Here is a 26916-nt window from a genome sequence, read left to right on the forward strand (position 1 = left end):
CTTCTAGGAAAGTATTTCAAATGGAGGCAACTCTTGCCCCTGTACAATGAGTCAGATAAGAAAGCTTTAGTACTAGCACAAACCAGTCTTTGACTTCAAAGGTTTAATTTCTAGCTGGCACAGGTCCAATAAAACCAATAATTTCCCCTTCAGATTTTGTTTTCTACTAATTGAATGTCTGTTCTTGTAAAGCATGTTAGTGAGTGGCACACAGCGCTGGCTGCAGCCCAGCTCGCTGAGCTTCCGAATTTATCCATTTGATAAAACACATAATTATGCACATTGTGTGTGTGCAGCCCAAGGTCCCACTGACTTTGACGGCTGATAAGATCTCAGTTTAAGACCATCAGCATCTGCTCATAAATTATTATTCCTCCCATTCTGTTTTAAGTATACGTTATTTGCTGTAGCTGTTTATCCTCATTGGCTAAGGATTTCAAAGCAGCTTCAGGGATTTAGATGCATTTTCCATTTTATGTCTATATTCTTTATATTTCCTTGAAGATTTCCACTTACCGTGTTACAGGCCAATGTTAAGCTCCGTGACAGCAACCTCTTTGACTTTTGGCAAGAAATGTATAGGTTTCACTTAAGGATTACTCAACCGGTGAAACGGATTTAAAAATGTATTTGAAGAACACAGGAGTAATATATTCTCTGTGTATATAGTGGCCTGAAAATCAGGATACAGGCTTGAGCTGTGGCAGCAGTGACTCAACTTAGACATTAGGAAGAATTATTTAGGAATGCAGTAACATGTAGGACTATGTTGCTGTGGGGTGCCGCAGTGTTTCCGTCTTCAGGTTATTTTCAAGGGCAGGTTAGGTAGTGCAGTATTTTATGCCTAGCTGTGGAGGAACTTCTTTACTTTGGGGGTTCCAGAGCACTGGAACGGGCTGCCCAGAGAGGTTGTGGAGTCTCCTTCTCTGGAGACATTCAGACCCGCCTGGACACATTCCTGTGTGATCTGCTCTGCGTGAACCTGCTTTAGCAGGTGGGTTGGATTAGATGATCTCCAGAGGTCCCTTCCAACACCAACCATTCTGTGATGCTGTGACGCTGCCTCTTCGGGACTGTGTGACAGCAGCTCCACACAGCTCACAGGGAGCGGGCTCCCTGTCTCCCGGCAGCGGGGCGGTGGCGGCCGGAGGCGGGATGAGCAGCCGCAGCCTCAGCCCGGAGAGGGCGCTGGGCTGAGGGGCCGGGCCTCACTGCGCTCCGGCTGCGGAACCAGCGCTCCCCGCCTCGCCTGCTTATGGAGCCGCTGTCGCTGGCATTGTTCAGCGGCAAGGACAGACCGCGGAGAAGGGCGATGGCAGCCCAACACACCCCCCCAGTCCCCGCCCCGGCTCCAGGCGGGAACCGGCGGCCGCCACCTCAGGGCGGGCGCGGCCCTGGAGCGCCCCCTGGCGGCCCCGCGCGGAAAGGCGGGAAGAGGCGGCGGCTACCGGGCCTGGAGCCGAGGGGACGCGGAGAGTCTGTGTTGGTGGCACACACCAGTGCCTCCTTGATGCTCCTGTCTCCCAACCTGGCATAACCCTGTTGTTTTTTGTCTTGTTTTTTTTTTTTTTTTTTGTGGGTTTTTTGTATGGAGGAGACACAAAGAGATTAAACTAATAGTAGGGAAAGCAGAACGTTGAACAAGTCACACACATGCTGTGGAATAAAGGCCTTTTATTCCCCAAACTAGGACATTTCAAGCCATTAAGAATCTTGACTTTTTGCTACATTTGTTGCTATCATTGTGGGCCACCATGCAGGTGGAAATGCTGTGCAGTTTTTCAGATGAAACACTTTGGGCAGATTACTGTAGCACATTTTCCAAAAATAAGGAGGTCCTGGTAAAATTCCAATATTTTTTAGTTACGTTATGCTTATCTGGGTTTCCCCTACAGTTTAAACTGAAAATGACATTAGTCATGTAATGTTGCTCCCTATTGAAAATCCTACAAGTTTCACCTCAGCTACGGCTCATTTTCGGCGGAGAGCAAAGGCTTCTGGATGTGCTGGAGGACTGTAACAGGTTTCAACATCCTACGTTATTACAGTAAATTTGGAATTGCTGAGGGAACCGGAATGCTGAATTGTAAAACACAATCCCTGTTTCTCGCTGGAAACAGAAGGGGAGCAGGGCTGGCACAGGAACCTGTGGCACCAGGGTTGTGCAGCAGCAGCTCCAGGTTTGGGCCACCTTCCAATGGCTGGTCCCCCGGTGGCCTGGGGGAGGAAGGTGGCAAGGACTGTGGCTCAGTGAGCCGACCACTAAGCGCTGCCTCTTCTACCCCTGTGCCTCGAGAGTCCGTCACATTCACACACTGGAAGGACAGCCATAGCAATAGGTATCACCACAGCGCTTCGGGAGGGATTGCTTGGTTGATCCCAACCTTGAGGAGTTATCTAAATGCTAGGCATAGTCTAGTATCTCCTACGTATACACACGTGTATGGCTGCCGAAGGTGTTACGTGCATCTACAACTACCTGAAAGGAGATTGTAGCGTGGAGGGTGTTGGTCTCCAAAGTAGCAAGTGATAGGATGAGAGGAAATGGCCTCAAGTTGCACCAGGGGAGGTTTAGATCGGATATTAGGAAAAAATTCTTCACGGAAAGGGTTGTGAGTCTTTGGAACAGGCCGCCCAGGGAAGTGGTGGAGTCACCATCCCTGGAGCTGTTTAAAAGATGTGTAGACAAGGTTCTTAGGGACATAATTTAGTGCTAGATTTAGGTTATGGTTGGACTCAATGATCCTGAGGGTCTTTTCCAACTGAAATTATTCTATGATTCTATGATCACTGCCAAAAAGTAATCGGCTTATTTCTGTACAGTGCTGCCAGGATAAAAAAGGATAAAAGCGTTTTCTTTGGTTTTGCACACAGTCAGAGGTCCACAAGCAATCGCACGTGATACGGGCACTGCTCGGCAGAGCTGCCGTGCACCAAGGCACCTTTCGTGCCTGCTGGCTGCAGGGGATGAATACACACCACACTGGGACCTCTGAGTTTCCATTTTGATCACATTGCTCAAACATGAGAATGAGTCACCTACCATACTGAAAACCATGACCTTTGCATTTACACCAAAAAAAGGAATGATAAGCTTAGGAGAGGGAAAGAAAACTAAAGAGGGAAAAAAAAAAAACACAAAAAGAACCCAAACCCAAGCATGTCTTTGCTATTTGAAACATGGTCAGCCACTGTTATTCAGATGCGAGCTAAAGAAGTTGTTGCTGTGATTGGGTTTGTTTAGTGTATCTGCGTGAACTCCAAGGGACTCATGTCAGTGACACTGCAGTCCCTGCAGCAGGCATATTCTGCTCACAATAAAAGCAGGACAAAGCTTTTTGTGTCCATCCATCCGGTAAAGGAACTTCTTAAGGGTTTTATTCAGAAATAGACTCCATCTTTACTTTAGGGCAATCCCGCCCTCCATCCATCTTCAGGAAAAAAAATGTGCTGTGAGGGAACAAAATAGTGGCACGGAAGAATGCTTGATCTCAAAGTAACTGCTCAGCAAAACACGGAGATCCAAAAGCAAACAAGTCCTCAAGACTTTTAAAAATGGTTAAAAGGACAGAATTCTTGAGTCTGATTTTCCTCATGTTTAGTCTCTTCCTAAAGAAGAACCAAAATACTTAACCAGTTTTTAGTATTTTTCATCAACAAAGCACCAGCTGCAAAATTTCCTACAGAGCAGAGTACATAGCGTGGTAGACCCAAATGGGACCTCACAAAGAACATGACTATGAAGGGAACAGACTTAACGTGCATCAACATTTAAATATAGCAGGCTGGCCTCACTGAAAATAACCTAAGCATTGAAGTGGATTTATTTTTATTTACCTCTTTCTAGCGTACTTGGAGTATCCTTTCAGACAAAGGGGACAAAACCCTTGCAATGATTATTTGAGTAAATGAAGATGGACAAGCATCAAACTGATCTACAAAGTGTTGCGCACCCAGCAGACAGGCTGGATCCATGGGCTGAGGATGAAAAGAACAAGGGTTGCAGGAAACATTTACGAGCAGCCTGCTGAGATGATCATTAGAGCCACTTGCACCCGTCCCAACACACTCAAAGGGCGTGCTCAGAAGGAAATTTGGCTGTGCATCAGCAGACAGCTGCATTTTTAAGTGGACACCCCTATTAAAGAAAAATCTTCTGTGTTACAGCATGAGATCTACCATCTGTTGTCTAGCTCATTTATCACCAGCTAAGCCTGCAAAAAAACACGATGAGGAACTGAAACGATGCAAAAAGCAAATGTCCTTGGGGAAAGAGTGTTTTGTATTTCCCAGAGGGAGAAAGAACTTCTGTGCTTTAGAAGAGAGAGAAATAAATGTTAGAACTGATCAAAACCAAAGAGAACAAAGAAAGAAAGCAGCTTCGTAAAGGCTACGTAATTGAGATCTGTAATGGCAGGCCTGCAAGCTGAAAAAAAACTTGTAAATCCTCATTTAAGGTGCTTCAAATAATCAGGTCTTCATTTAAATAGCCTGCCATTAAAATCCAGTCAAGATCAATAGGAACAGCCTATTAGGCAAGTGGTTTCTGTGTTTGAAACGCTTGTTCCACATGTGCTGCCTATGGCCAATTTCGCTTCATTTTGTGTACACTGCTTTTTTTGAGAGTGACACACATAGGCCTGATTCTCTCTGGTGGAAACCCTGCACCACTTCTTCCTCGGTGGCATCGAGGGGATCCAGGTGTCACCGGGTAACACTTGGTGCTGAGCACCTGGGACAGCAGAGCCTCCAGGATGCTGCTGCCTGGCTTGTCTCTGCTGGAGGGACAGGGCTTGTCCCCAGCAGCAGCAAGTTGCCATCTTCTCCCCCCATCCTCACGGGGCAGCGAGAAGAGGAAGCATGGAGCACAGCGCTTTCAGCCTCTCTTCTTTGTACCAGCTCCAGCCCTTGCCTCTCACCTTCCTACGAGTGGGAATTTGAAAGCCCATCCCCAGGCACAAGAGAAAGCTTTCAGACCTATAACCAAAGGCACAACAGTGGGAAACTCACTGAAATGGTTTTTGTTCTGTTGTTTTAGAAACTGGCTGAGGAATTAGCTCTATTAGAACAAAAGTGACAGTTTCTGAGCTTTTGAGGAAAGACATCAAAGGTGGAAGAAGATGAGAGGTTATGCCCTATATGTAAAACAGCAATCTGAGGATATAACCAGGTGGATAGATGATGGCAGAGCGGTAGATGTGGTCTACCTTGACTTCAGTAAAGCATTTGACACAGTCTCCCACAGCATCCTCACAGCTAAACTGAGGGAGTGCGGTCTGGATGATCGGGTAGTGAGGTGGACAGGGAACTGGCTGAAGGAAAGAAGCCAGAGAGTTGTGGTCAATGGGGCAGAGTCCAGTTGGAGGCCAGTATCTAGTGGAGTGCCTCAAGGGTCAGTACTGGGGCCAGTACTATTCAATATATTCATCAATGATTTGGACGAGGGAAGAGAGTGCACTGTCAGCAAGTTTGCTGATGACACCAAGCTGGGAGGAGTGGCTGACACGCCAGAAGGCTGTGCTGCCATCCAGTGAGACCTGGACAGGCTGGAGAGTTGGGTGGGGAAAAATTTAATGAAATATAACAAAGGAAAATGTAGAGTCTTGCATCTGGGCAGGAACAACCCCAGGTTCCAGTATAAGTTGGGGAATGACCTATTAGTGAGCAGTGTAGGGGAAAGGGACCTGGGGGTCCTGGTGGACAGCAGGATGACCATGAGCCAGCACTGTGCCCTTGTGGCCAGGAAGGCCAGTGGTACCTGGGGTGTATTAGAAGGGGGGTGGTTAGTAGGTCAAGAGAGGTCCTCCTTCCCCTCTACTCTGCCCTGGTGAGACCACATCTGGAATATTGGGTCCAGTTCTGGGCCCCTCAGTTCAAGGACAGGGAACTGCTGGAGAGGGTCCAGCACAGGGCAACAAAGATGATCAATGGAGTGGAGCATCTCCATTATGAGGAAAGGTTGAGGGAGCTGGGTCTCTTTAGCCTGGAGAAGAGGAAACTGAGGGGTGACCTTATTAATGTTTATAAATATATAAAGGGTAAGTATCATGAGGATGGAGCCAGGCTCTTCTCGGTGACAACCAACTGTAGGACAAGGGGTAATGGGTTCAAACTGGAACACAAGAAGTTCCACTTAAATTTGAGAAGAAACTTCTTCACAGTGAGGGTGACAGAGCACTGAACAGGCTGCCCAGGATGGTTGTGGAGTCTCCTTCTCTGGAGACATTCAAAACCTGCCTGGACATGTTCCTGTGCGACCTCACCTAGGCGTTCCTGCTCCAGCAGGGGGATTGGACTAGATGATCTTTCAAGGTCCCTTCCAATCCCTAACATTCTGTGATTCTGTGATTTTGTGTGACATGGGCAAGAGGACAGATCAGCTGAGTGCCTTTGGGTCACAATCAGGCGTCACCACCAAGGGAGTGCTCGTGATGGGTGTCTGCTACAGACAGCCTTATAGGGAAAGAGAAACAGGTGGAATCTTCAGATCACTTGAAGACTGCCAATGGCAGCCTTGGCTGCAGTGGTAATTTTGTAGAGTTTAATATCCTAAGGAGTGTGAAGAAGGTAAGTAGCTAAATAAGGCCCCAGAACTTCATAAAAGCAAATTTTATCTTGCTCAGGGAGCTGTTAGGAGGTATCCCAGAGGAGTCTGCCTTGGAAGCCAAAGGCATTAAGGAGTATTGGGAGACTTTCAGAGACAGCCTTCTCCAAGCACAGGAGCAGTCCATCCACCTAAGCAGGAAAAGGAGCTGGCACAGCAAGAAACCAGCCTGGTTAAGCAGTGAGCTACAGAGAGAACTGAGATGCAAAAAAAGGAACATGAGAGAGATGGAAAAGGGAAACAGGCTTCCAAAGCAGAATATAGAAACACCTCTAGATGCAGAGAGGAAGGCTAAAGCACAACTAGAGCCCAAACTGGCATGAGATTTTAAGAAAAGCAAGAAAGTACTAACATATTGTATGTATGTTGGCAAACAGAAGGGCCAGGAAAAGGTAGGTCCACTGCTGAGTGAGGGTGGCAAGTTAGTTACAAATAACAGAGAGAAATGTGAAGATTTTCCTTCATGCCTTCTTTGCCTTGATCTTCACAAATAAGGTCAGCCTCCCAAACCTCTATGGAAACAATGATGAAGCAAACCATGAACTGCTGACACTGGGAGAGGGTTGAGTTAGCTGAGGTGGGGGTTGACTTCTCCCAGTTGTCTTCTCCTTCATGCCTGGAAATAGCTTCCATGAGGACCCGTTCCATAATTTTTCAAGGGTCTCAAGTGGGGCTGACTCATCTGTAATTCCCCAAATCCTCTTTTTTGCCCTTTCTGTGGATGGGTGTAATATTTGCCCTTTTCCAGTCAGCTGGGACTTCCCCTGAACTCCATGACCTGTCAAAGATGTTGAAGCGTGGCTTTACAGTGATGTTGGCCAACCCTCTCGGCAGCCTCAGATACACTCTGCCAAGTCCCATTGGCTTGTACGTGTCCAGCTTGTACAAGTGGTCCCCAACACTCCTGAGCTCCTTTGCCCTCCTGTGGAACCTTTTTAACAGTTGAAGTTGAAATCAGGAGTGATTTTGTATATAATGATCTGCGTATAATGCATGGAAATCTGAGACTGCCAATAGAAACATGATGTGACAGACCCGTCAGCTTTGATGCGAGTTAAAGACAGCGCAATGCCCAAGGATCGATCAAGTGGTCAGGCAGGCTAAGGAATGAGCCAGAAGTGCTGTGGTAATCCTCAGCCAAAACAAAGAAACCATAAGCCAGCTAGCCAAAAGAAGTAAAAAGGCAGAGTTAAAACACACCCGATCAGACACTCTGACATGTTCATATACCGCAACATGGTTCCTTAATGTTATGTGATCTTCCTGAGAAGCCTGTAGGGTACAAATACTGGATGACAGCAGAGGCCACTGAGTGTACTTGCAAAAATTACACATTGCCCATAGAAAAGTGCAGCCTCCAGTGCTGGGCAGAATGGGTTTGAAGGCACAACAAAGACTGAAAATAACAAATATTCAGCTCAAATAAACCATCCCATATACAGCGAAAGTGGGAAGGAAATAATAAAGTATGAAAAACCCTAAAAGAACAGGAAAAAAGGAAGAAAAAGGATTTTCTCCTGCACCATCTCCTCTGGTAAGGACAACGTGCATGATTAGCAGCACTACTTAAACAGCAGCAGTTCCTCCTCTGGATTTGCAGGGAGGAATGCTGCTTTTTGATTCGCCCCTTACAACATTTTGCTAATGTGGACTCAGTGATTTTATGTGAAGTAGTACCTTTCACTTTGCAATCAGGTTAAATAAACTGGCATGTAAAGAAGCTGTTCTTATGTATTTTGTTTTCTGCTTCAACCTTCCCACTCAATGAGGTGACTGACACCACAGCACAAAAGCAGACCAAACTGGCAGGGCTCTGGAGAAATCATTTGTTGTATAGCAAAAGTTCACTCTTCATTCTGGAAATTAAGACGGCACCATGCAAGAGGAAGGGAGAAGAAACACATTCATGGAAATCTTTCTGTCTGAAATGGGACTTGTTCCTATCAGCACCTGGGATTGTATTCCTGTTGCTTCAGCAGTGACTGCCACAAGATTCCCAGTTCGATTTTTCCAGAGGTAACATTTCAACTCAGCCAAGGTGAATGCGAATCGTTTGCTTTTAGCGTCATGGGGGTTGGGCAGGGGTTGGGAATCCTCATAGGGCAGATGCTGCTGGGCAGAGCTCCATGGTGCCCACATGCCCAAGTGAGGTTGCCCGAGCACGTGCCTTTCGGGTCACAAGTATCCCTGACAGACTGAAAAGAGCAACAGCCATTTGGAAGGAGGTTTGAAGAAGAACTAGCTGATAAGGTTTGGAGTGGTTCAGCATTCCTTGCAAGAAACCCCTGACAGCCTGGTCAAATAGACTTTGATTTTCCAGTGACTATTATTAAGTGTCTATTAGTAATATATATTACATACTCCAGAAATAACTTTTCCACATGAAGCATTTGCAGCCTTTTTACCATATCCAATATGATGTGCAGGCACAAGTGGATTCTCCAGTCATTATAGATGTCTTTTAAGGGTGGTGGTGAGGAGGCATTACTGCCCCATTTGAATGGAGGTATCTATTAAAACTATAGCTTTATTAAATACTTGATTAGCACAAAACCACCCTTCACCAGGGATCTGTTTTGTAGTAGACATGGCAGAGTAGTTGCTCAGATATCAATATGATAAAAGGAGGGGAACCTGAAACGGGCAAGTAGAAATTACAACATTTTAGTGATGCTACTCCCACATATGCTGTAAGCCTTGCAGAGCAGTTCCCAATCTCTACATGAACATGTAGCAAAGGACACAGATTAACAGCAGTTACTGTCTATACTGATCTTTAGTGCCATGTTGTTTTTCATGGGGATAAGAAGGGCTGCTCCAGTGTCCCTAAGCAAAAGATTGCTCCTCGTTTTCCCATGGTTACATGCAGAATTACTGCTGCCCTTCAGGCCTGAAGTGGCTGAGTTTCAAGAGCATGCAGTATATTTGTCAAGGATAATGCATGTTGTGACTCCTCAGACTGAGAGAATTGTGAAAATGCATGCTGTGCAGGAGGAGACTTCGGGCATTAGTTGGAATCACCGCCCACTCCTCAGCAATAAGGCATTTCACATCAGATCTATGAGAGTTCCTGTTCAGTTCCACATGTGTGCATGAATGTGCATCATTGTGGCACATACTGGGGAAGGGAAGCACTTTTTGTTAAAACACACATACAAAAAATATTTCAAAAGCCTAACCAGGAGTGGTTTTACAGTCACATTTCTTTTTTTTTTTTTTTTTTTGGCAAAATAAGCATAGGCATATAGTAATGTATTTTATTTTCTCCACTAATTTGAATAAAATCTTCACTTTTTCTCAAGTAGATCTTTAAGATTTTTATTATAATTAATTGTGTGTATTACAATAGCAGCCAGAAGCCTTCACATTAGTGCCTAATGCATAGGGCCCTGTTGTACAAACAGATGTTAAAAAACAGCCCTAGCTCCAAACTGACAACAAAAGAAATCATGAGGATTTGGGGTCCATGTCTAAACATTCAGGCAAAGACCCAGGGATCACGCAGCATGCTGATGGGTGTGATATGGTTTCTTCACCTTTGGGTAGACTCTGGAGGCAAAAAAAGAATCGAATCTGTTGGCCCATCATGTTTGCCGTAAGGGAGCAGCCATGCTTGCTGATGATTCGAGCTTCAATCTTTGCTCGGTCACTGAGGACACTTAGGAAACTTCTAATTGTCTTCTCTGAAATCAGGATTTTGAGCCTGCTCTCTGGTGATGGATACAAACTAAGGGAAGAAAGAAGCTGCAGAGGGAGAAGGAGGAGGAGACAGACCTGCAGACAGGTAGTTTACCCAGAGCTGAGCACAAAAATCCGGTCCCTCCTGCCCTGTATGTGGGGCTGGTTGAATGCCTTCCGGTGAGGCTGATGTCCGGGATGAGTGCTTTCCAGAATAACAAGACTGAAAAAATGAAGATGAAGTGGGAAAATATCTGCACCACCTTGCATGGAGGTGATGGTGGCTCTGCTTCCTTGTCCCTACTGCACCAATGGCTAGGGGATAGAGAATAAGGCCAGAAGTGGCTAGAAAGAGGTTGTAAAGGATCCAGCAGGAAAGACAAAAGAATATCACAGATAAGGGTGAGCCTCAGTTACACACCTCCAAAAGAGCAGAGGTAGCTTGGGCCATCACTGAATGGGACAACCCACCTGCCTGGCTGAGTCTAGGCTAGGATGGTCTAGTTTTCTGAAGGCCATGCCGAGGTGAAAGGAAGATGGGTTGTTCATGCATCATATTTGCCAGCCACTTAAGACAGAGGTTTGCATGTCTGTGATGAACTTTATATGCCAGAAATACAAATAATGCAGAATTGTTCTCCTGAGAGGCGAAGGTGGCTAAGCCCATCCTTTTGTTTTATGGATGAGAAGCTCATCATGACACAGTGGTCACTTTGTCAGCTTTGTAGATGTTCTTCACCCCCAGAGCAGTACTACTGCAAACAGAGCAGCTATGCAGTGAACTCCTCAGCATTAAAAACCTTCCCAGAGAGGAGCCCTTCTTACCAAAGATCTCTTTCATCAGGGTAGATGAGATCACACTAGATAAGAGATCTCTTTGCTGTCCGGCAGGAAACACAGCACTGACCCTTCTGAAGGCTCAGACTGAAGATAGCCTCCAGCAGCACTCACGTGTGCAGGAGAATGTCAGAAAATTACCCCTTGTCAGGAAATCATTATAAATGTTATCTTTTTCTCTTGGGAGTTTCTTGAGTCTCTGTTCTCTTCACCTCTCTCCACAGTGGCTGGTGGAGGAGGCTGCAGGATACAGGACCTGAACCAAAGCCAACTGAGAAGTTGAGACTCTCTTCTAACTACAAGTGCTGTTATTATTTAAATCCAACCCTTTGGTGCTGCTGCTCATCAGTTCTCAGTGTAATAGTGGCTACGTTCTGATTTCAACTCAGACAGGCTGAGCTCTGGAAATAGCTTCATTCTACCGAAGTTGAACTCTGCTTATCAACGAAAATATCAGAGGGAATGGCAAAATTGTTCAGGCAGATGAAGGAACATGTCTTTGACCCTGACTAAAATCTCTGGTTTTGGGTAATCCTTCCCTCTCCTATCACTCAGAAAATGTCCACAGCTGGTTACCATAGATCCTTCCTTTACCTGCTAGCAGTTCTGTGTGTCAAACTTCAGTGTGGTTATTCATGGAGCAGTGTGCCAGGCACACATCACTCTCACCTTCAGGGCTATGACTTCCTCAGGTGAGGTGTAATAAGTCAGAGATGAATCAAGAGTCCAAAACTAAATGCTCTTTCCTCTGGGTTACTCTGATAGGCTTCTAAGGCATGCCAGCTCTATTTTGCCAGTTAATGCTCGCTTGGGGCAGCACTACACATATCCATATCTGCAAAATAATAAGGGGCACGCCAGGATCTTGGCTCTGGCACTGGTTTGAGACTGGAGTGTCTGCTTCCTTGGGGAAAGACGGAAAGGGCTGATGCCACCCATCCGGTCCCAACAGGGAGGCAGATGTTGGCAGCAGCACTATGCTTAGCGGCAGACGTAGCCACCCCTTCCCTCCACCACCACAGAGGCATCAAGAAGGCCCAAGACTCAGCAAAATAGGTGCAACTTAGTGGCAAAAAGAAAACCCCAAGGTAGAGCTCAGGGGTGCCTTTCAGTGCCGACCTCCATCATGTCACCCTCTGGGAGCACCCCACAACACTGCTCTCCACAGAGTCCCTGTCCCAAAGGATCTCCTCAACTCTCCTTTGTCGTTTGCCGGGAGAGGTGCAAGGGATTAGGGGGTAAGGGGGAGCCCATCGCCTTGTGAGGGAGGCAAGGGAGCCCTGCCACTGCTTCTGCAAGGGAGGCAGCATGCCCGGCTTCCAACGTGTGACTGTCCCTGCTGGTAACCTCCTCAGTGAGGGCATCATCACCCGTAACCAGCTCAGTGAGGGCACCACCACCAGCATGTGCACCACAAGGGTCCTTTCCAGCTGTAAAATTTCCCGGGAGACACCCAGAGGCAGCAACAGTCTCTGAATCTGTCACGACACCCGGGATATCGGCAGCCCCACGGCAGCCCCACACCCCCTCGTGAGCTGCCTGTTGGCGCTGAGGCCCATAGCAAGGACACCGTCTCGCCTCAGTTCAACACCTTCTCTGAGAAGTGTCCCAGCTTCCCCTCCTCCTGCACGGGCTGTGATGCCTGGCTGTGGTGGGACAGTCCCCGCTCCTGGGGCAGAGTTCCCGGGGGCCACCGGGGCCCCCCGCTCCCCACCAGTGGACAGCTGCCCTGCAGCTCGGCACACTTCTCCTTGTAGTGCTGGGTGTTGCCCGCAAAAGTCTCGCAGCGGCTGAGGTTTTCCTCCTGCACGGGGCTGCCCACGTTCTCCTCACTTGGGCCCGAGGCCGCTGTCCCCTCCTGGGAGTTCTGGCTAAGGTAGACAACAATGATGTCGCCCTTGAAATTCATTACTTGTCCACTTGAGATAAAGGTGGAGTTACTGTTTCCAGTCACATTTCCTGGGGAAGGAGGGGGAGAAAAGAAGACACGTGTGATTAATATTTTCTCCTCACGAGATGGACGCTTAGCACAGTGAACTTAGTGGTGGCTTTACTCTTGTTCCATTACTTTTTCCCCGTGACACGGGAATGCTCTTATAATCAATGCCTTCCACTGGACCTTTTCATTATTTCCACCTCTGCCTCCTCAGGATGAAGCCTGTCATCCATGGGAGCCTGTCTGGAAGGCTTGGAAATATTTTCTCTCTTGATTGTGCTCCGGGAAGCAAGAGAGAACATGACAACCTCATACTCCCCATGCCACTTGGTGCATGAGCTGCCTCTGTCTGCAGTTTGTGGAGAAATGGTCATCATTCCTAATTATGAGGATTTTTTTTTGAGAGAGTCCCAGGCACCACATTGTTTTGGTGGTGTGTTTTATTTCTTGTTTGTTTGGTTTGGTTTTATTTTGTTTTCCTTTTTGTTTGTTTGGCGTTTTTTGTTTGTTTGGTTTTTGTTTGATTTTTGTGTGTGTGTGTTTTTGTTTTGTTTTGTTTTGTTTGTTTCCTACTGTGTGGTCTAGGTAGCAGGCTTAGCGAATAAATACTGAAAGACTTAACATCAGACCATACAGTCACACAGTGTCCAAATGACACAGAGCTTATACAATTATCTTATATTGTCCTGATCCTCCACATTGGTACACTCCGGTACTCACCTAGTGCCCTCATGAATTTACTTGGATATACACTGACTCGATTGAAAAGACAGAGTCTATATTATAGCAACCTAATGGAGTTACGGTTTCAGTCAGCCTGCCTGCGGTTAGAGATTTTTCAGCATAAATTCAATCTTTCTGCTATTCAAGGAGTGGGTCACTGACTCAAGTGACAGCAGGAACAGGCTCTGGGAATTAATAAATTTCCCTCAGAGCAGAAAGAAAATAACCGAAAACATACTTTCAACAGCACTACAGCAAACTTGTTAAAGTTTGAAAATTAAATCAATCGAAGCAACCAAGTAAAAAAAAAATCTTCCTAGCCTATGAATGTTCTTCCTAAGAAATGTGTTTCCTGCTGTTCTTCACTAAATCATTACTTGCAGATTGATCTGACACCTTTTAGACATTTTGTGCCTTTCCTCATTACGTTGCTCAACACTTGAGATGTTCCCATTTCCATTGCAGCTAAGCATGGCCCAGCACAGAGAAACATCACTTTTCTGGCAGCCGCAGGAGGTTTAGGAGGTTTGCACATCAGCAATGGACAGTGGGCTCCAGCAGTGCTGAGTTAGCACCTGTGCCTGCTCACAACCCAATCGGGGCAGCACTCTAGCATCTCTGCAATAGCTCCCCTCAAACAATTCTATTTATTTTAGCTAAACCACTGCGTTGCTAGCCCATTGCTTGCTTTCCAAGTGTTGTTGATTAACATGAGGTGTCGATACGAGTTTTCTCTGTGGGAGTTTTTTTCCCTGCTGGTTGCTTCCCTGGTGTTCGATTTGGTCCGGCTGTTTGCCATCAAGACAAAGGTGGTCGTGGACAGATGCTTCATGTCCTGACTGCCTCCAGGTTTGGGGGTTTGGAGGAGTGCTCAAAGGCTTACCTCCATCTCTGGTGGTGACCCCTGTGAATGCCACCTGTCCAGAGGTTTACTTTGGTCCTCTAAGACTGTTTTACAGAAGGGACAGAGTTTGTAATTCATGTTGTCATTTTGAGGTTCACTAACCCACACTCTCATGCTGCGCAGAGCTCAGTCAGTACCTGCGGGCAGTCCTGCCTTAAAAAATGGCAAATTGGGAATGCTGTATCTGTGGTCAGGTTTCACCAGATGGCACTAGAGCATGTTCATACCCAAAGGCACAGATGCAATTAAAATCTCATACAAAGAATTTTGCTGCAGATCTAAGATGGCACTTTCTAGCACGTCACATAAATCTGAGCTCTCCCGTTTGCCATGTTGTTCCTTAATGTTTTCTTTTCCTCTTTGTGTCAGATTTAGAAAGAAAAGCAGTACTTCTGCAGTGCCCAATATGACTTGACTTCCAGTTTTATGTCAGAGTCACCTTCCAGCAACAACAAAAAGATAAGCTGCGTCCTCTTCACTACTGCTGAATTTTGTACAGACCAGGCAGTGAAACTGTGTCAGGATTTCGGGAAACTGAAGCAGCAGAAAGAGTATCTGCTCTTAGAAAGATGAACACTACATGCTTTCAGATTCCCACATGGCATGCACATTGAGAGGGGAAGGCCTTCAGAAGGGTTGCTTTTGGGCTTTGGCAGACTAACAAGAATGTGTCCGTAAGAAACTTCAAGGCATTACATGGTTTTAAAGAAGGGCAACTGCTTACGACTGCTGTGTGTATTACAGTAATACTTAGATGTCCCAGTCAAAACTAAGGTCTCATTACGCTTGGCAGTGCATCCACATGAATAAAAATAGAGAATCTGACTTTAAGAGATTATAATCTAAAATGACTAATTAACACATGACAGGCAGATTGCAGACTTTTATGAAAAAAAAAAAAAGTCTAAGGGAGGAAGGTTTCATCCAGAAAAGGTTCATAACTTCCCTTCTGTTAGTTTTGCTTCAGTGATTTTTTGCCTTGCTTTCATTTGACAATTTCGATATATTTACTCAATTAGTAAATTGGTGACAGTGTTTCAGAGTTGTTTAGGGGACAGAGAATTTGTCAATGGAGAAATGGTGTCTGTATGAAATTATTTTAGGTGAATGCTTGTATTCTAGCAAATTAAAGAGAACTAAAAGCAGAAAATTTAACATAATCTCTTCAATGAGTCATGGCTACCAGGTTAGCGCTCCGGCTCACTGACTGCCACATAAAATATAACTGGAGTTAAACCTAATGGGAAAAATGTGTGTGGAGACTGTTGAATGGAAAACTGTCTGGCTGAGCATCATGCATCCTTTCTTGACTCAGCCTCCAGGTCCATATACTCTCCTCCTTCTAAGTTTTCTCCAATACACACACCTGCTATCACCAAAATACTTCAGTAACAGAATTGCCTGGCCTTTGTTGTGACAGACAGAAGACTTGTTCTGCGTTGCTGGTTAGATCAGGGCAGAACAGTGGTCCCTCACAGTCCTCATACTATTTGCAGAAATGACTACAAACCAAATGGCCTTAGTATTTCAGCTTTGTTTATCAGATTAGCTTCAGGGCAGTTAAGTGAAAAGGCATCATTTCATTCTTCTCCCCTTCTCCTAAATCAGACTGAATAAAACTGTGCCAGCGCAGAGAATAATCCTATACGACCATGTATGGCTCAAGCCTAATGGGCTTACCAGATGCTGGAGGGAGGTCTGAAGTGCTGCTGTTTGTCCCTGAAGTGCTTCTGTTTGTCCCTGACGTGCTTCTGTTTGTGTTCTGATACTTCATGTTTGTACTGTCTGAAGATGCATCTTCCACACTGTGATCACTTGCTAGATTGCTCTGACCAGCAGAGAGAAAATTCAAGCCACAAGTGCACTGTGCATTGGATCCAGTTCCTGGGGAGGTGGAGGCACCATCAGCTGCAGCACAACAGGGTTTGCTCCACTTTTTGGGATATTCCCTGTATGAAATGCCACACCTCACACAGATCTTCTCTGAGTCATAGTTCGTTGCAAAACGATCTGTGTCTTTGTTGCCTGTTTCCTTCAGGCAACTGTGGCCCTGTTGGCAAGATTTCTGAAGAAGTTTGTCCGTGGCAGTGTGTGCCCCACCTGTGTCAGAGGAAGGGTGAAAGCCTTGAGGAACTGATACGTCCTCTGTGCTCCCAATCCCAGAAAAGTACTGATTTAAGCTGTCGTTCTCCCCTGCCTCCATCGGTTCTGAAAATGATGATATGGTTTTACTGGCAGTCCGACTCAGTAAAGATAAATAATCAGTGGTGTTGAGATCCTTATCCATGTATTCATCTTCTGTGGGAACTGGTGGGAAATGGTCGTCATCATCAGTCTTGGTTACCACAGAAAGCTCTGGGAGGTTCCCTCCCGCCTCACACGGCGCCGTGCTGGGGCTCCCGTTCCTGCAAGGAGCGTGACCACCGGTGCAGCATGAGATTCCAGGGGCAGGAGGGCCCGTGGGGCCCAGGAGACACCTGTCTTCAGAGGTCTGGGGATCAGCAGCATTTGTGATGTTCACGGTAACATCTCTGGAGGGCTCCTGACAGAAATTCAAAATAAAAACAAGTGTTATGAATAGGTCAGCAGGAGGTTATTTTCTAGATGAAGAAGGAATAGGCAGATCTCAGTTCTTCCTCAGTGTGGAGCTGCTGAGGTTGAGCAGCACCACTACATTTGAGTCTTGAAGTGTAATTCTGTTCTGCTGTAAAACTGTGACCAGTGATGCCGGGCTCAGCCAGTGTTCAGAAAAAATCTGGTGGCCTGGGGGGCAATAACATTTAATTTTGAGAGATGACTTTTCCTAGTTCTTAAGAAGACACTGAAGAATTAATAAATCTAGAAGAGTCACTACATTCTCCTGTTTCTTATGGACCATCAGTAAGACCTTCCTAACTGCTTACAAGGTTTGGGAACCCCCTGAATCATCTATATGTCTGAAGGGCTGTTGATTTGTGAAGACCTTACCAGGAGCAAAATCGTTATTATCAGTAATGCTGACCTATTAGAGAGCAGCATAGAGGAAAGGGACCTGGGGGTCCTGGTGCACAGCAGGATGACCATGAGCCAGCACTGTGCCCTTGTGGCCAGGAAGGCCAATGGCATCCTGGGGTGTATTAGAAGGGGGGTGGTTAGTAGGTCAAGAGAGGTCCTCCTTCCCCTCTACTCTGCCCTGGTGAGACCACATTCAGAATATTGTGTCCAGTTCTGGGCCCCTCAGTTCCAGAAGGACAGGGAACTGCTGGAGAGAGTCCAGCGTAGGGCAACAAAGATGACTAATGGAGTGGAGCATCTCCCTTATGAGGAAAGGCTGAGGGAGCTGGGGCTCCTCAGCTTGGAGAAGAGGAGACTGAAGGGTGACCTTACTAATGTTCACAAATATATAAAGGGTGAGTATCATGAGGATGGAGCCAGGCTCTTCTTGGTGACAACCAACAGTAGGACAAGGGGTAATGGGTTCAAACTGGAACACAAGTGGTTCCACTTAAATTTGAGAAAAAACTTCTTCACAGTGAGGGTGACAGAACACTGGAACAGGCTGCCCAGAGGCACTGTGGAGTCTCCTACTCTGGAGACATTCAAAACCCGCCTGGACACATTCCTGTGTAACCTCATCTGGGTGTTCCTGCTCCGGCAGGGGGATTGGACTAGATGATCTTTCGAGGTCCCTTCCAATCCCTAACATTCTGTGATTCTGTGTAATGACTGAAGAGAGAAACTGGGTTGATTCAGAGGGCCCAAGCAAAAAAGAAGTCACACGGGCAAGGTTGCTTTAACCTGGAAAACGTTCAGATGACAAATGCAAAGGCCTATGATGTCCTGCTGTCAGTACCTGCCAAAGTAAAGCTATATTTTTAGTTGCAGCTTCAAAAAAACCCACAGTTTGGGAAATACTTCAAAGTTTCCCTTCAGGTATTTGGGAACGTCCATTTCTAGCATCTGTTCAGGTCTTCCAGGGTAAAGGACAGAGTGTAAATGCTGCCAGCCACTAATTGCTGTTGATTTACTCCTCTGTCCCAGAGGATGTGAGCAGCTGCCAACTCAGGAGCTTGCATGAACACTTCAGAGACTAAAGAAGAACTGCCTACTCAAAACGGTGGGTTTGTTTGGTGTGGTTTCTTTGTAGCAATGGAATTTGAGTCTTTCAACAGCTAAGCTAGACAGTGTTCCTAGATGGGGTGGTGAGGAGAACATGCACCTGGGACACCTCAGTCCACATCCATGGCATGAAGCAGGCAGGACACGTTAACTTGAACCTATGCTTCCATCTGAGTGTTTCAAGCTTGGGATCTGGCGTTCTTCCAGAGCAAAACTTCTTGTAAGGTCTTACTTTTTTTTCACACCCAAATGGACAAGAAGGATTTCTGCAAGCACTAGAATTAAGGGGTCTCACAGCCAGTTTCTTTAGCTGATGGCTCTGTGCTTAATACCTTGCATGCCTGGCATTCTTGGCATTGCCCCAAATCCAGGTTTCTCTCCTGTGAACACTGTGGTATGTAAAAAGGTGCAAACTCAACTGAAGCTTTTTCTGCTCTTACGATTTAGAAAGGCTCCCTCCTAGGCAGTGTTCTGGTGTTCAGCAAGCGGTACATTCATATTTAACTTTTCATAAATATTTAATAATCACAGAGATTTTTACCACTGTTAAAACTGGCTGAAACCAGAAAGCAGGTTCAGAAGTTACTTGAGAACAGTGATTTAATACGCCTCACATTTACAGAAAACCAGACTGAAAAAGCCAAAGCTGTGAGCATTTTCTGAGGAACTCAAAACTTGTTTTCTAGCCAAACATTCACATGCAGTCATGTCAGCAATGCCATGAGGAAAACATCAAATAAAGAGAAAATGCTAGTGTCTTTGCCTTTACCTGTGTTCGTTTTATTTGGCTGCACACTTCGTTAGCCCAATTCTGTAGATCTGCTGTAGAGAAAACAAAAAGAGTGGCTGTAAGTCAGCCTCAGACCTAAACACCCACATGACCCACAGTCATTCACAATCCTCAATACCATGTTAAATAAAAACCAGCGAGACTGTTTTTACTGACTGTTCAAGTGTCCCAGCGTCGGTCTATCTGAGGATTCATTGTAACTGGAACAGGGATATATTTCTGTGGAACAAATGTTTCCAAGCTCCTAAAATAGACCACGGTTAAGCTGTGTTCCACATCAAATGGGGTTTCTTTCCTGGTCATATGTCACACCAAGCTATGACTGGCCCAACACCGACACGCTTGCACCCGTATGGTCTATTTCAAGAGGAGTCACATGGATGGTCCAAAGGCCCTTCTTGGGCAGGAGTGAGGAGCCCAGAGAGAAGAGGGTAAGTCACTGAAACCATGGGATGACAGGCTCAAATGCAGCGTATTCCACTTAACCAGGGTATACTTAAAGGGAAAAGTCATTTAATCAGAGTATCTCTCAAGGAAAAGCTATCAGACCAACAATGCTTTATGGTAAAGACTGCCACTTGGTAGAGTTAGCAATTCTTCTGGTTTTCTGTTTATGGTTTCGGGAGATTTTGTAGGGCTCAGGTCTCATGTACATTTGAACCTTATGCTGTTTTCGTGTGTCTAAGGCAGACCAGCTATGTAGCCACTGCTGGTTCCCAGCAACGACTCTGTTCATCTGATGTCGAGTCTGCACATTTACCATCAGTCCCCTCACAAGCAGGCAGAGCTTCTTCCTGAGCCTGCAAGTCCCTGGGGTTATGGTTAGCAGGATTTCCACTCAAAGGCAATGAAGGACTGTCACTGCAGAGCAGCAGGGCAATAGAAATGTCAAATAAAAAGCACTCCTTCCCAACCTGCCTTGCATCGTAAGTATTTGGTTTGCAAGGAGAGTCACTATTTCCTCCAGGCCACCCCAGGAATTCCAGATTTAGCATAACTTGTGTTTAGTGTGGCAAAGGCAGCATATTTCTAAAACACAGGCTGAAACATACTTTACAAGAGAGGGTTGCTGTCTTCCACTGCTCCCAAAACATTTCACGAACTGGTAGGGCTTGGGAAAGGAGATATGGAAAAACTACACTAGGAAAAGCTTTCCCTGTTTAGAGGGAGAAAATAAAAAATGAACAGAACAACACAGGTATGCTGTTAAGTAAGGAGATCCAGGGCTTAACACAGAGTTGAATAACTGTTGAAGGTATTTCCATTGTGTTAATAATATGTTCAGAACCTCACTGTTATCCACTATGCCTTTGCTAGGATTTTTCTATTTTTCTACTTTTACTGCTTATTCTGTTTCCCTCTAGTGTTTCTTCCATACCTCATCAGAACTTTGGCCTTCAGCTAAAAACACTGCCTCCACCACATTTTCAAATACCCATCAGGCCTTTGCCTTGAAATCCATATTTTAACCTGTACAGATGGAGGGAGAAGGGAAAATGGAGGAAGAAGACAGGAGGTAGTGAAAGCCCCATAAAGACTTTTCCCGCTTCCCTTCTTCTGTGCCACATGTTGCAGAGCAGCTGTGCTGCTGTGGAAGCCCCCAGGACCAGCCTTCCTTCACCCACACAGTGGCTGTGTCCACCCCGAGGGCGGCCGCCCCATGGTCAGGGCTGCAGGAGGACACCGAGCGATATGCTGCCTGCCAAGAGGAATTCAAAGCCTGGCTTTCCACTAGTTCAAGGATATTCACAGGGTTAGCACAGAACTTCCAAAATAACTCCTGAGTTTCCTAAACTGGTGGTTACCCGGGAAATCAGAGTGCACAGAGAGCCATGCAGTTGTCACATTCATGAATATCATTAGCTATCACGTACCTGTCAGCTTTTTTCCCTTATTCTTGTAGTATATGATGAAGATGACAATGCCAATTAGTGCCACAAAAAACAAGATGACAATCAACACGTATAAGATCCTGTTTGTTCCTGCAGGTTGCAACAAAGATAGTACCATTAATGTGCAGCTTGTACTCAGCAGCATGACAATCCTTGCTCATTTTACCTGCTTTTCCACAGGACAGGTGGGTTTTTTTTCCTTTTCTATTTGATTTTCAGTTTCTATAATAAGGACAACAGCTCTAGCACTCATGCAGTTCTGTGACAAGCAGCTTTACTGAAGGTACTGAGCCTTCTCCATAAAAAACAGGGTCACCTTGTCTCAGTGTGTTAATCCAGTCATGCTCCTCTGAAAATCGCTGTGCGAGCTGCCAGCAGCTCATGGGCCATGCTTGCTCTGCCTCAGGGTATGGGGGACATACATCTCATGGAGAGTATAGATTTCAGCTAGCAGAATTTGTCCTCTATCTCAGGTTATGAAGGACCACTGCATGCCCCGCAAGCAGCCTCCCTGGTACCATATCCACACTGGAAAGGAAAACGGGCAGGGAGCAAAAAGGTAGAGCTCTGTTCAGCTGAGACTGAATCCGTTGCTATAAAAGAAGCACAGAGGGAAGCTGCTGGCCTTTATACAGATAATGTGTGTGTGGAAATCAGCAGTCTGAAAAACTTAAAGATCTGTAAATGTGATGGAGGTCGTGGATATAACAGCAGTACTGCTGGCCATGCAGTTTCAGTGGGAGGTGTAAAGCTCTGCTTAGCTGTGGACATGCTGCCAGGCTTAAAGTAATCCTTAAAGGTGGGATTTTCCAAGAGCCTTGTCTTGGTCTACAGCTGCTCCCCCCAGAGTCATCCACAATGGGAATGCAGTTAGGCCAGCCAAAACCTCCAGCAAACACATCCCTCCTCCTCCCTGCTACCTTCTAGCAGATAATCTGTATGAGGACACATACCGTCTTCCGATGGCTCAGGCACCTTCTGGTATGCACAAACGGCATCTGACTTGTCAGTCCCAGGCACTATTTCTGCCATTCCTAGAGCTGTACAGCTGAAAAAGAAAGACAAAGGCGCTACATTTTCAAAGAGAGGGCTTGTTGTAGTTCCCACCCTTATGCAGAGTAGTACTTTCTGTTGTAACATACATCCGTCCTGTGTTTCTCCGCCCTTAAGAAGCCCAGACAACGTCTTTATTTTCAGCTGTGTTAGCTCAGAAGTTCTGCTGTTACTGCTCTCTCTTGCTCCCCACCAAGGAGAATCCAAGCTCCAGTGTGAGAATGCCGCTCTCGCTGCACAGCCAACAGAGATGCTCTGTGCATTCTGCAGACAGCCTGAAGCACCCCACCAAAAACTGATTTCGCCCAGGCTTCTCCCTGCCTTGTGGCTAGCATAGTCCTTTTGCAAGATACAGGGGACTTACTTGGTCCATGATTTACACTTGTCGGTGGATGAAGCGACCTTTGAGAAGTAGCCCCTGGGACATGGTGCACACATTGTGTCCTTGTCTTGTTGCACTGTGTGTAATAAAGGAAGAAAAACTTCATAGCTGAGTTCCTGTGAGTTCCTTTCAGGTAAGGGGGGATTACTATGGTCCCCATACTCCCACCCTACTACCACCCCACTCTCAAAAAGCTTCCCTGAAGAGAGAAGGATCTTGTATTACATTAGAGCAACAATGGCAGTCACATGTAAGCAGAAAAAAGTATGCTAGTATCACCTGTGCACTTATCTACATGATCACAATGAGAAATGACCAAGAGCCATTTGCAGTTACTGTAAAATAACACTCAGCTATTATATCCTTCCCCTTCCATTAACTTCCTCGTGTCAGTGCTATGCCACAGACAGTGACGTTAACTGGTATTGTCACTTCTATGAAGCCACAGTAAACAAAACGCTGTATCAGGATTTGTTAGACTGGAGAACAAACAGCACTGCTGTGCTCCAGGTCCATGCAGCATTTCATCCTGCATTACTCTATTATGTGCTGCTTTTCTGGGGTTCTCTGTGCTTGGTGCAGCTGTTCCCAGTGTTCATTACAACGCTATTTTCCACCCATAAACCACCTGCATTTTGTTTTCGATCAGACTTAGGACTAAATGAAATATCTGTAATAAATCTTTGCATTACAAGTCATCTAAAACAAAGAATGTTTGCACTACCTGAAAAGCGTTTATCACTTTAACTTGCTTATAACATTATAAAAGGACAAAGCAAACTCACTGGACAAAAAAATGATTTCAAATCCGACCTCAGCAACAATCCCCAATGGAACACTTCTCTGAGTACTGGAGCAACGTATGTCCTAGTGACTTACAGCCAGACACCTCAGCAAATGTTAGGAATGCGCTGAACACCTTGTGGCTATTGCCATGTCCACGAGATACATTGCAATACTCACTTGATTTAAACCACAGACAGAAGCCTTCAAAATGCAAATAGTCCAGAAGGGTTATCTGCAGTAGTAATGATAACTCAGACACACCATCTTCTGTTGTCAGTCATCTGAGAGTCTAAAGTACCTTTTCTAATGTCACAATCCACATGATGCTGGACTCACCCCTTAGACCTGAGCTGGACATTTCACTTCGTACATCCCCCTTCTGTATCTTACCAGGGTGCTCGACTCCGAATCCTGGAGCACATATGGTATTTCGCTGGCAGCAGTCGCAGTCTTCATCCCAGTGGTAGCCCGTTGTACAAGCGCACTGCCGCTGGAACGTGCTGTTCCCTGGGTTCACTTCTCTCAAAGCTTTCCCTAAAAGAGAAAGCAGATGGGATCAAAAAATCTCTCTATAATAAGCCTCAAGTTTATGAATCTCCTGTTCTACCTATTTGCTTTACTTGAATGCCAGATGGAAAACTATTCATGTTAGAGGAAATGTTATCTTTCAAGAAGCACGGGAGATCCTTGATCAGCATGGGGCTCCTCACTGCCTCCACTCCTGAGCAATACTTTTCCTTGTAGCTGCTGTAGAAAATAAAAAGAGCTTTTGCAAAGCTGACACAAACGTGTTAGGGGAAGTGAATGCACAGCATGCTGGGCAAAAGGACAGCCTTTACGATCCAGCTCACAGGAGTGAATGTCCCCAGTGAAGATAACCATTATCAGCAGCACAGAGACTATGGTCGTGGTGCTCAGCATGGCACAGAACCTCTGCTGCCTGGGGACCTCCCTCTCTGCCAGGCTCTTCTGGAAGCCCAGCCTCCAGTGTTGTGTCCCTGAACAAAGCAACTTCTCTAGATCCACCTTCCCATCTTTGTGCTTCACTAATTCGGATTAAAAGGTTCTTGAGTATGAACAGCTCACCTTGATCACATATTTTATGTAGTAAGCATTTATCTTCTTCATTCCAGACATCCATATACTCATTTGGGCCACATGGCTGGCACACGCTATCAGAAGTACCAGTGCATCTAGCAGACAAATACTTTCCTGTGAATGAGAGAAGGACAAGCAGGTCATCTGCAAGCAGCACACCAGCTGTCTGAGGAGCGTAAGGAAAATAATAGGTTGGGCTAACATTACTGTGGACAATAATTTCTTCCTGCCCCATTTTCAGGTCCTCAGGTTGGCCCCCATTTAGTGTGGCACTGAAACATCCATGAAGCTTATGGCCTGGGAACAATCCTATCTATGTGCACGAGAATCAAGCTGCTTTCTGCCTCCTGCAGCGGTTAAGTGCAATCCCAACAAAATGGCTGCTGTGCCTTTTGCTGAGGCCAGCAGGACCACCCCTGCACTAGAAGGCACTTGTAAGCCTGAAATCACGCACCTGCGAGTGTATGTGCCAATAGATTAGCAGAGTCACAAGGACAAGCTTCCTTGCTGACCCACAGAGTTGTTTCTAGTGAGCTTTTCAGTTGTGAAGCTGGTGCAGCCCCGTGCTCCCATACCTGGCTCACACTTTGTGCAGCACCGTCCAGAGTATTCATAGTGTTGTTCACTTTCACACGGCGGAGTGATTTGTAGTGACAACTAGAGTGGAGAAGGAGAGAGAAGACATGAGAACCAGCGTACCTGGAGAGCTTCAGACCTACCTAGTCATGGTGCTGGCTGAGAAGAGGAAAACTTTTCATTTGTATAGCATTTTAGATAGCTAAGCAGTAAAAATTACCCAACATTTATGACCTCAAAGGTGCTTTGTAGACACATTAAGAATACGTACTTGATGCTGTACACACATGGACTTGTCATACAGCCAGGTGATCAATAAATGACACAATCTTTCAATTTGTCGTGACCTTTTGGCCTGCTATATAACCTTTTATTACAGTACTCTATTATTTGAAATCTATGACTTTAAAACAATTGTAAAGAAAAGAAAAGGTGGCATAGAGATACTTCTGTAGTCTCTTCCACATGTATGACCTCAGACCAAGATCAGGGCAACTGACAGTTTTAATGTATAGCATTAAGCAAACAAGTAAGGTGAATGATTTATATTCCTGACAAAGAAGTCCCCAGCTTCCCACTGGATTACGCACTATTTGTGGCTAGCCCCACGAAATACCGGACTTCAATTTCGCAGCTTTTTGTGGCTCCCACTGTGTCCTGCAGAGATGGTCTTACGGAACTGAGGCAGCCATCCAGAGCGGTGGTACAACTAAGCCAACAGCTTTTTGCTTCTCAAAAAACCCCCCAAAAAACCCTCCAAATCAAGAGTAAATCAACACAAACCACCTGAAACTGTTGCATGAGGGGGCACCTGCAAAGCAGGCTGCCCTGTCTCCTGTCAGTGGTCCTCCAGGCAAACTCAACACCTTACAACGAGCTGTTGATCTTGCAATGGATGATTCAAAATCTAGCTCATAGCAAGGAATTGGATACATTATTGGATACGGTTGTTAAACTCCAATTTACTTGGAGAAAGCTGCAATAAGCTTCTGCCACTGGTTAAAGGGACCTTTTGCCATCTAATGGCATATGACAGTCCTGTGTCTGCTGATACTGGTTTCCATCCCCCTACTTAGTGTTCTCCCCTCATTTCCTCCAAGTCTTCTCCTCTTTCATCCTTTTCAAATTTCAGCAATAAAAATCTCTTTAAGTAGAAAATATTTTTCTCTAAGAGCCTTGTCCTTTTCTAATGCTGGGAGGGGTCTTGTAAGTTAAAGACAACCAAAAATGTTGAAAATTTTATTTAAAACACCACCTTTTGACTTGGAGTTTGAGTCATGGGTTGGTGCATAATTTGTGTTTATCAAAACTGCACTAGCTGTGTCTGGAACAGAGCAAGTACCTCAAGTCTGGTACTTTCGCAGGTTATAAACACCTTATAGGCAACATTGCAGGATGGAGCAGCAGAGAGAAGGGCCTAAGCAACTGATCCCCTGTCTGTGGCCATCCAGGAAGAAAACAAAAGCGATGAGACCAACAATAGGTCCAGCCACTTGCTTTTTGTAACATTATGTCCTCTTCTTCCTCGTTTGCCCCAGTTTGATAGTTCCTCTTTAGAA

At 45.7% G+C, this 26916-nt stretch overlaps 2 protein-coding genes across 3 annotated transcripts in view; one reads left to right on the plus strand and one right to left on the minus strand.

Moving 5' to 3' along the window:
• Positions 1–26916, plus strand: part of PIGN (phosphatidylinositol glycan anchor biosynthesis class N) — a 287637-nt gene that overhangs the window by 52863 nt on the left and 207858 nt on the right. The window lies entirely within an intron of this gene.
• TNFRSF11A (TNF receptor superfamily member 11a) overlaps positions 9907–26916 on the minus strand; it is a 28751-nt gene continuing 11741 nt past the window's right edge. For both annotated transcript variants that reach the window (XM_021297558.2, XM_065052576.1), the window contains exons 2-10: positions 25357–25438; positions 24770–24895; positions 24074–24217; positions 22880–22973; positions 22416–22510; positions 21445–21552; positions 19550–19602; positions 16363–17224; positions 9907–13078 (exon numbers count right to left, since the gene is read on the minus strand). In XM_021297558.2, the coding sequence (XP_021153233.2) occupies positions 12699–13078; positions 16363–17224; positions 19550–19602; positions 21445–21552; positions 22416–22510; positions 22880–22973; positions 24074–24217; positions 24770–24895; positions 25357–25438 (1944 nt within the window). In that variant the 3' untranslated portion in view covers positions 9907–12698. The remainder of the gene's footprint in view (positions 13079–16362; positions 17225–19549; positions 19603–21444; positions 21553–22415; positions 22511–22879; positions 22974–24073; positions 24218–24769; positions 24896–25356; positions 25439–26916) is intronic.

This window comes from Columba livia, chromosome 2 (assembly GCF_036013475.1).
Source record: "Columba livia isolate bColLiv1 breed racing homer chromosome 2, bColLiv1.pat.W.v2, whole genome shotgun sequence".
NCBI lineage: Eukaryota > Metazoa > Chordata > Aves > Columbiformes > Columbidae > Columba > Columba livia.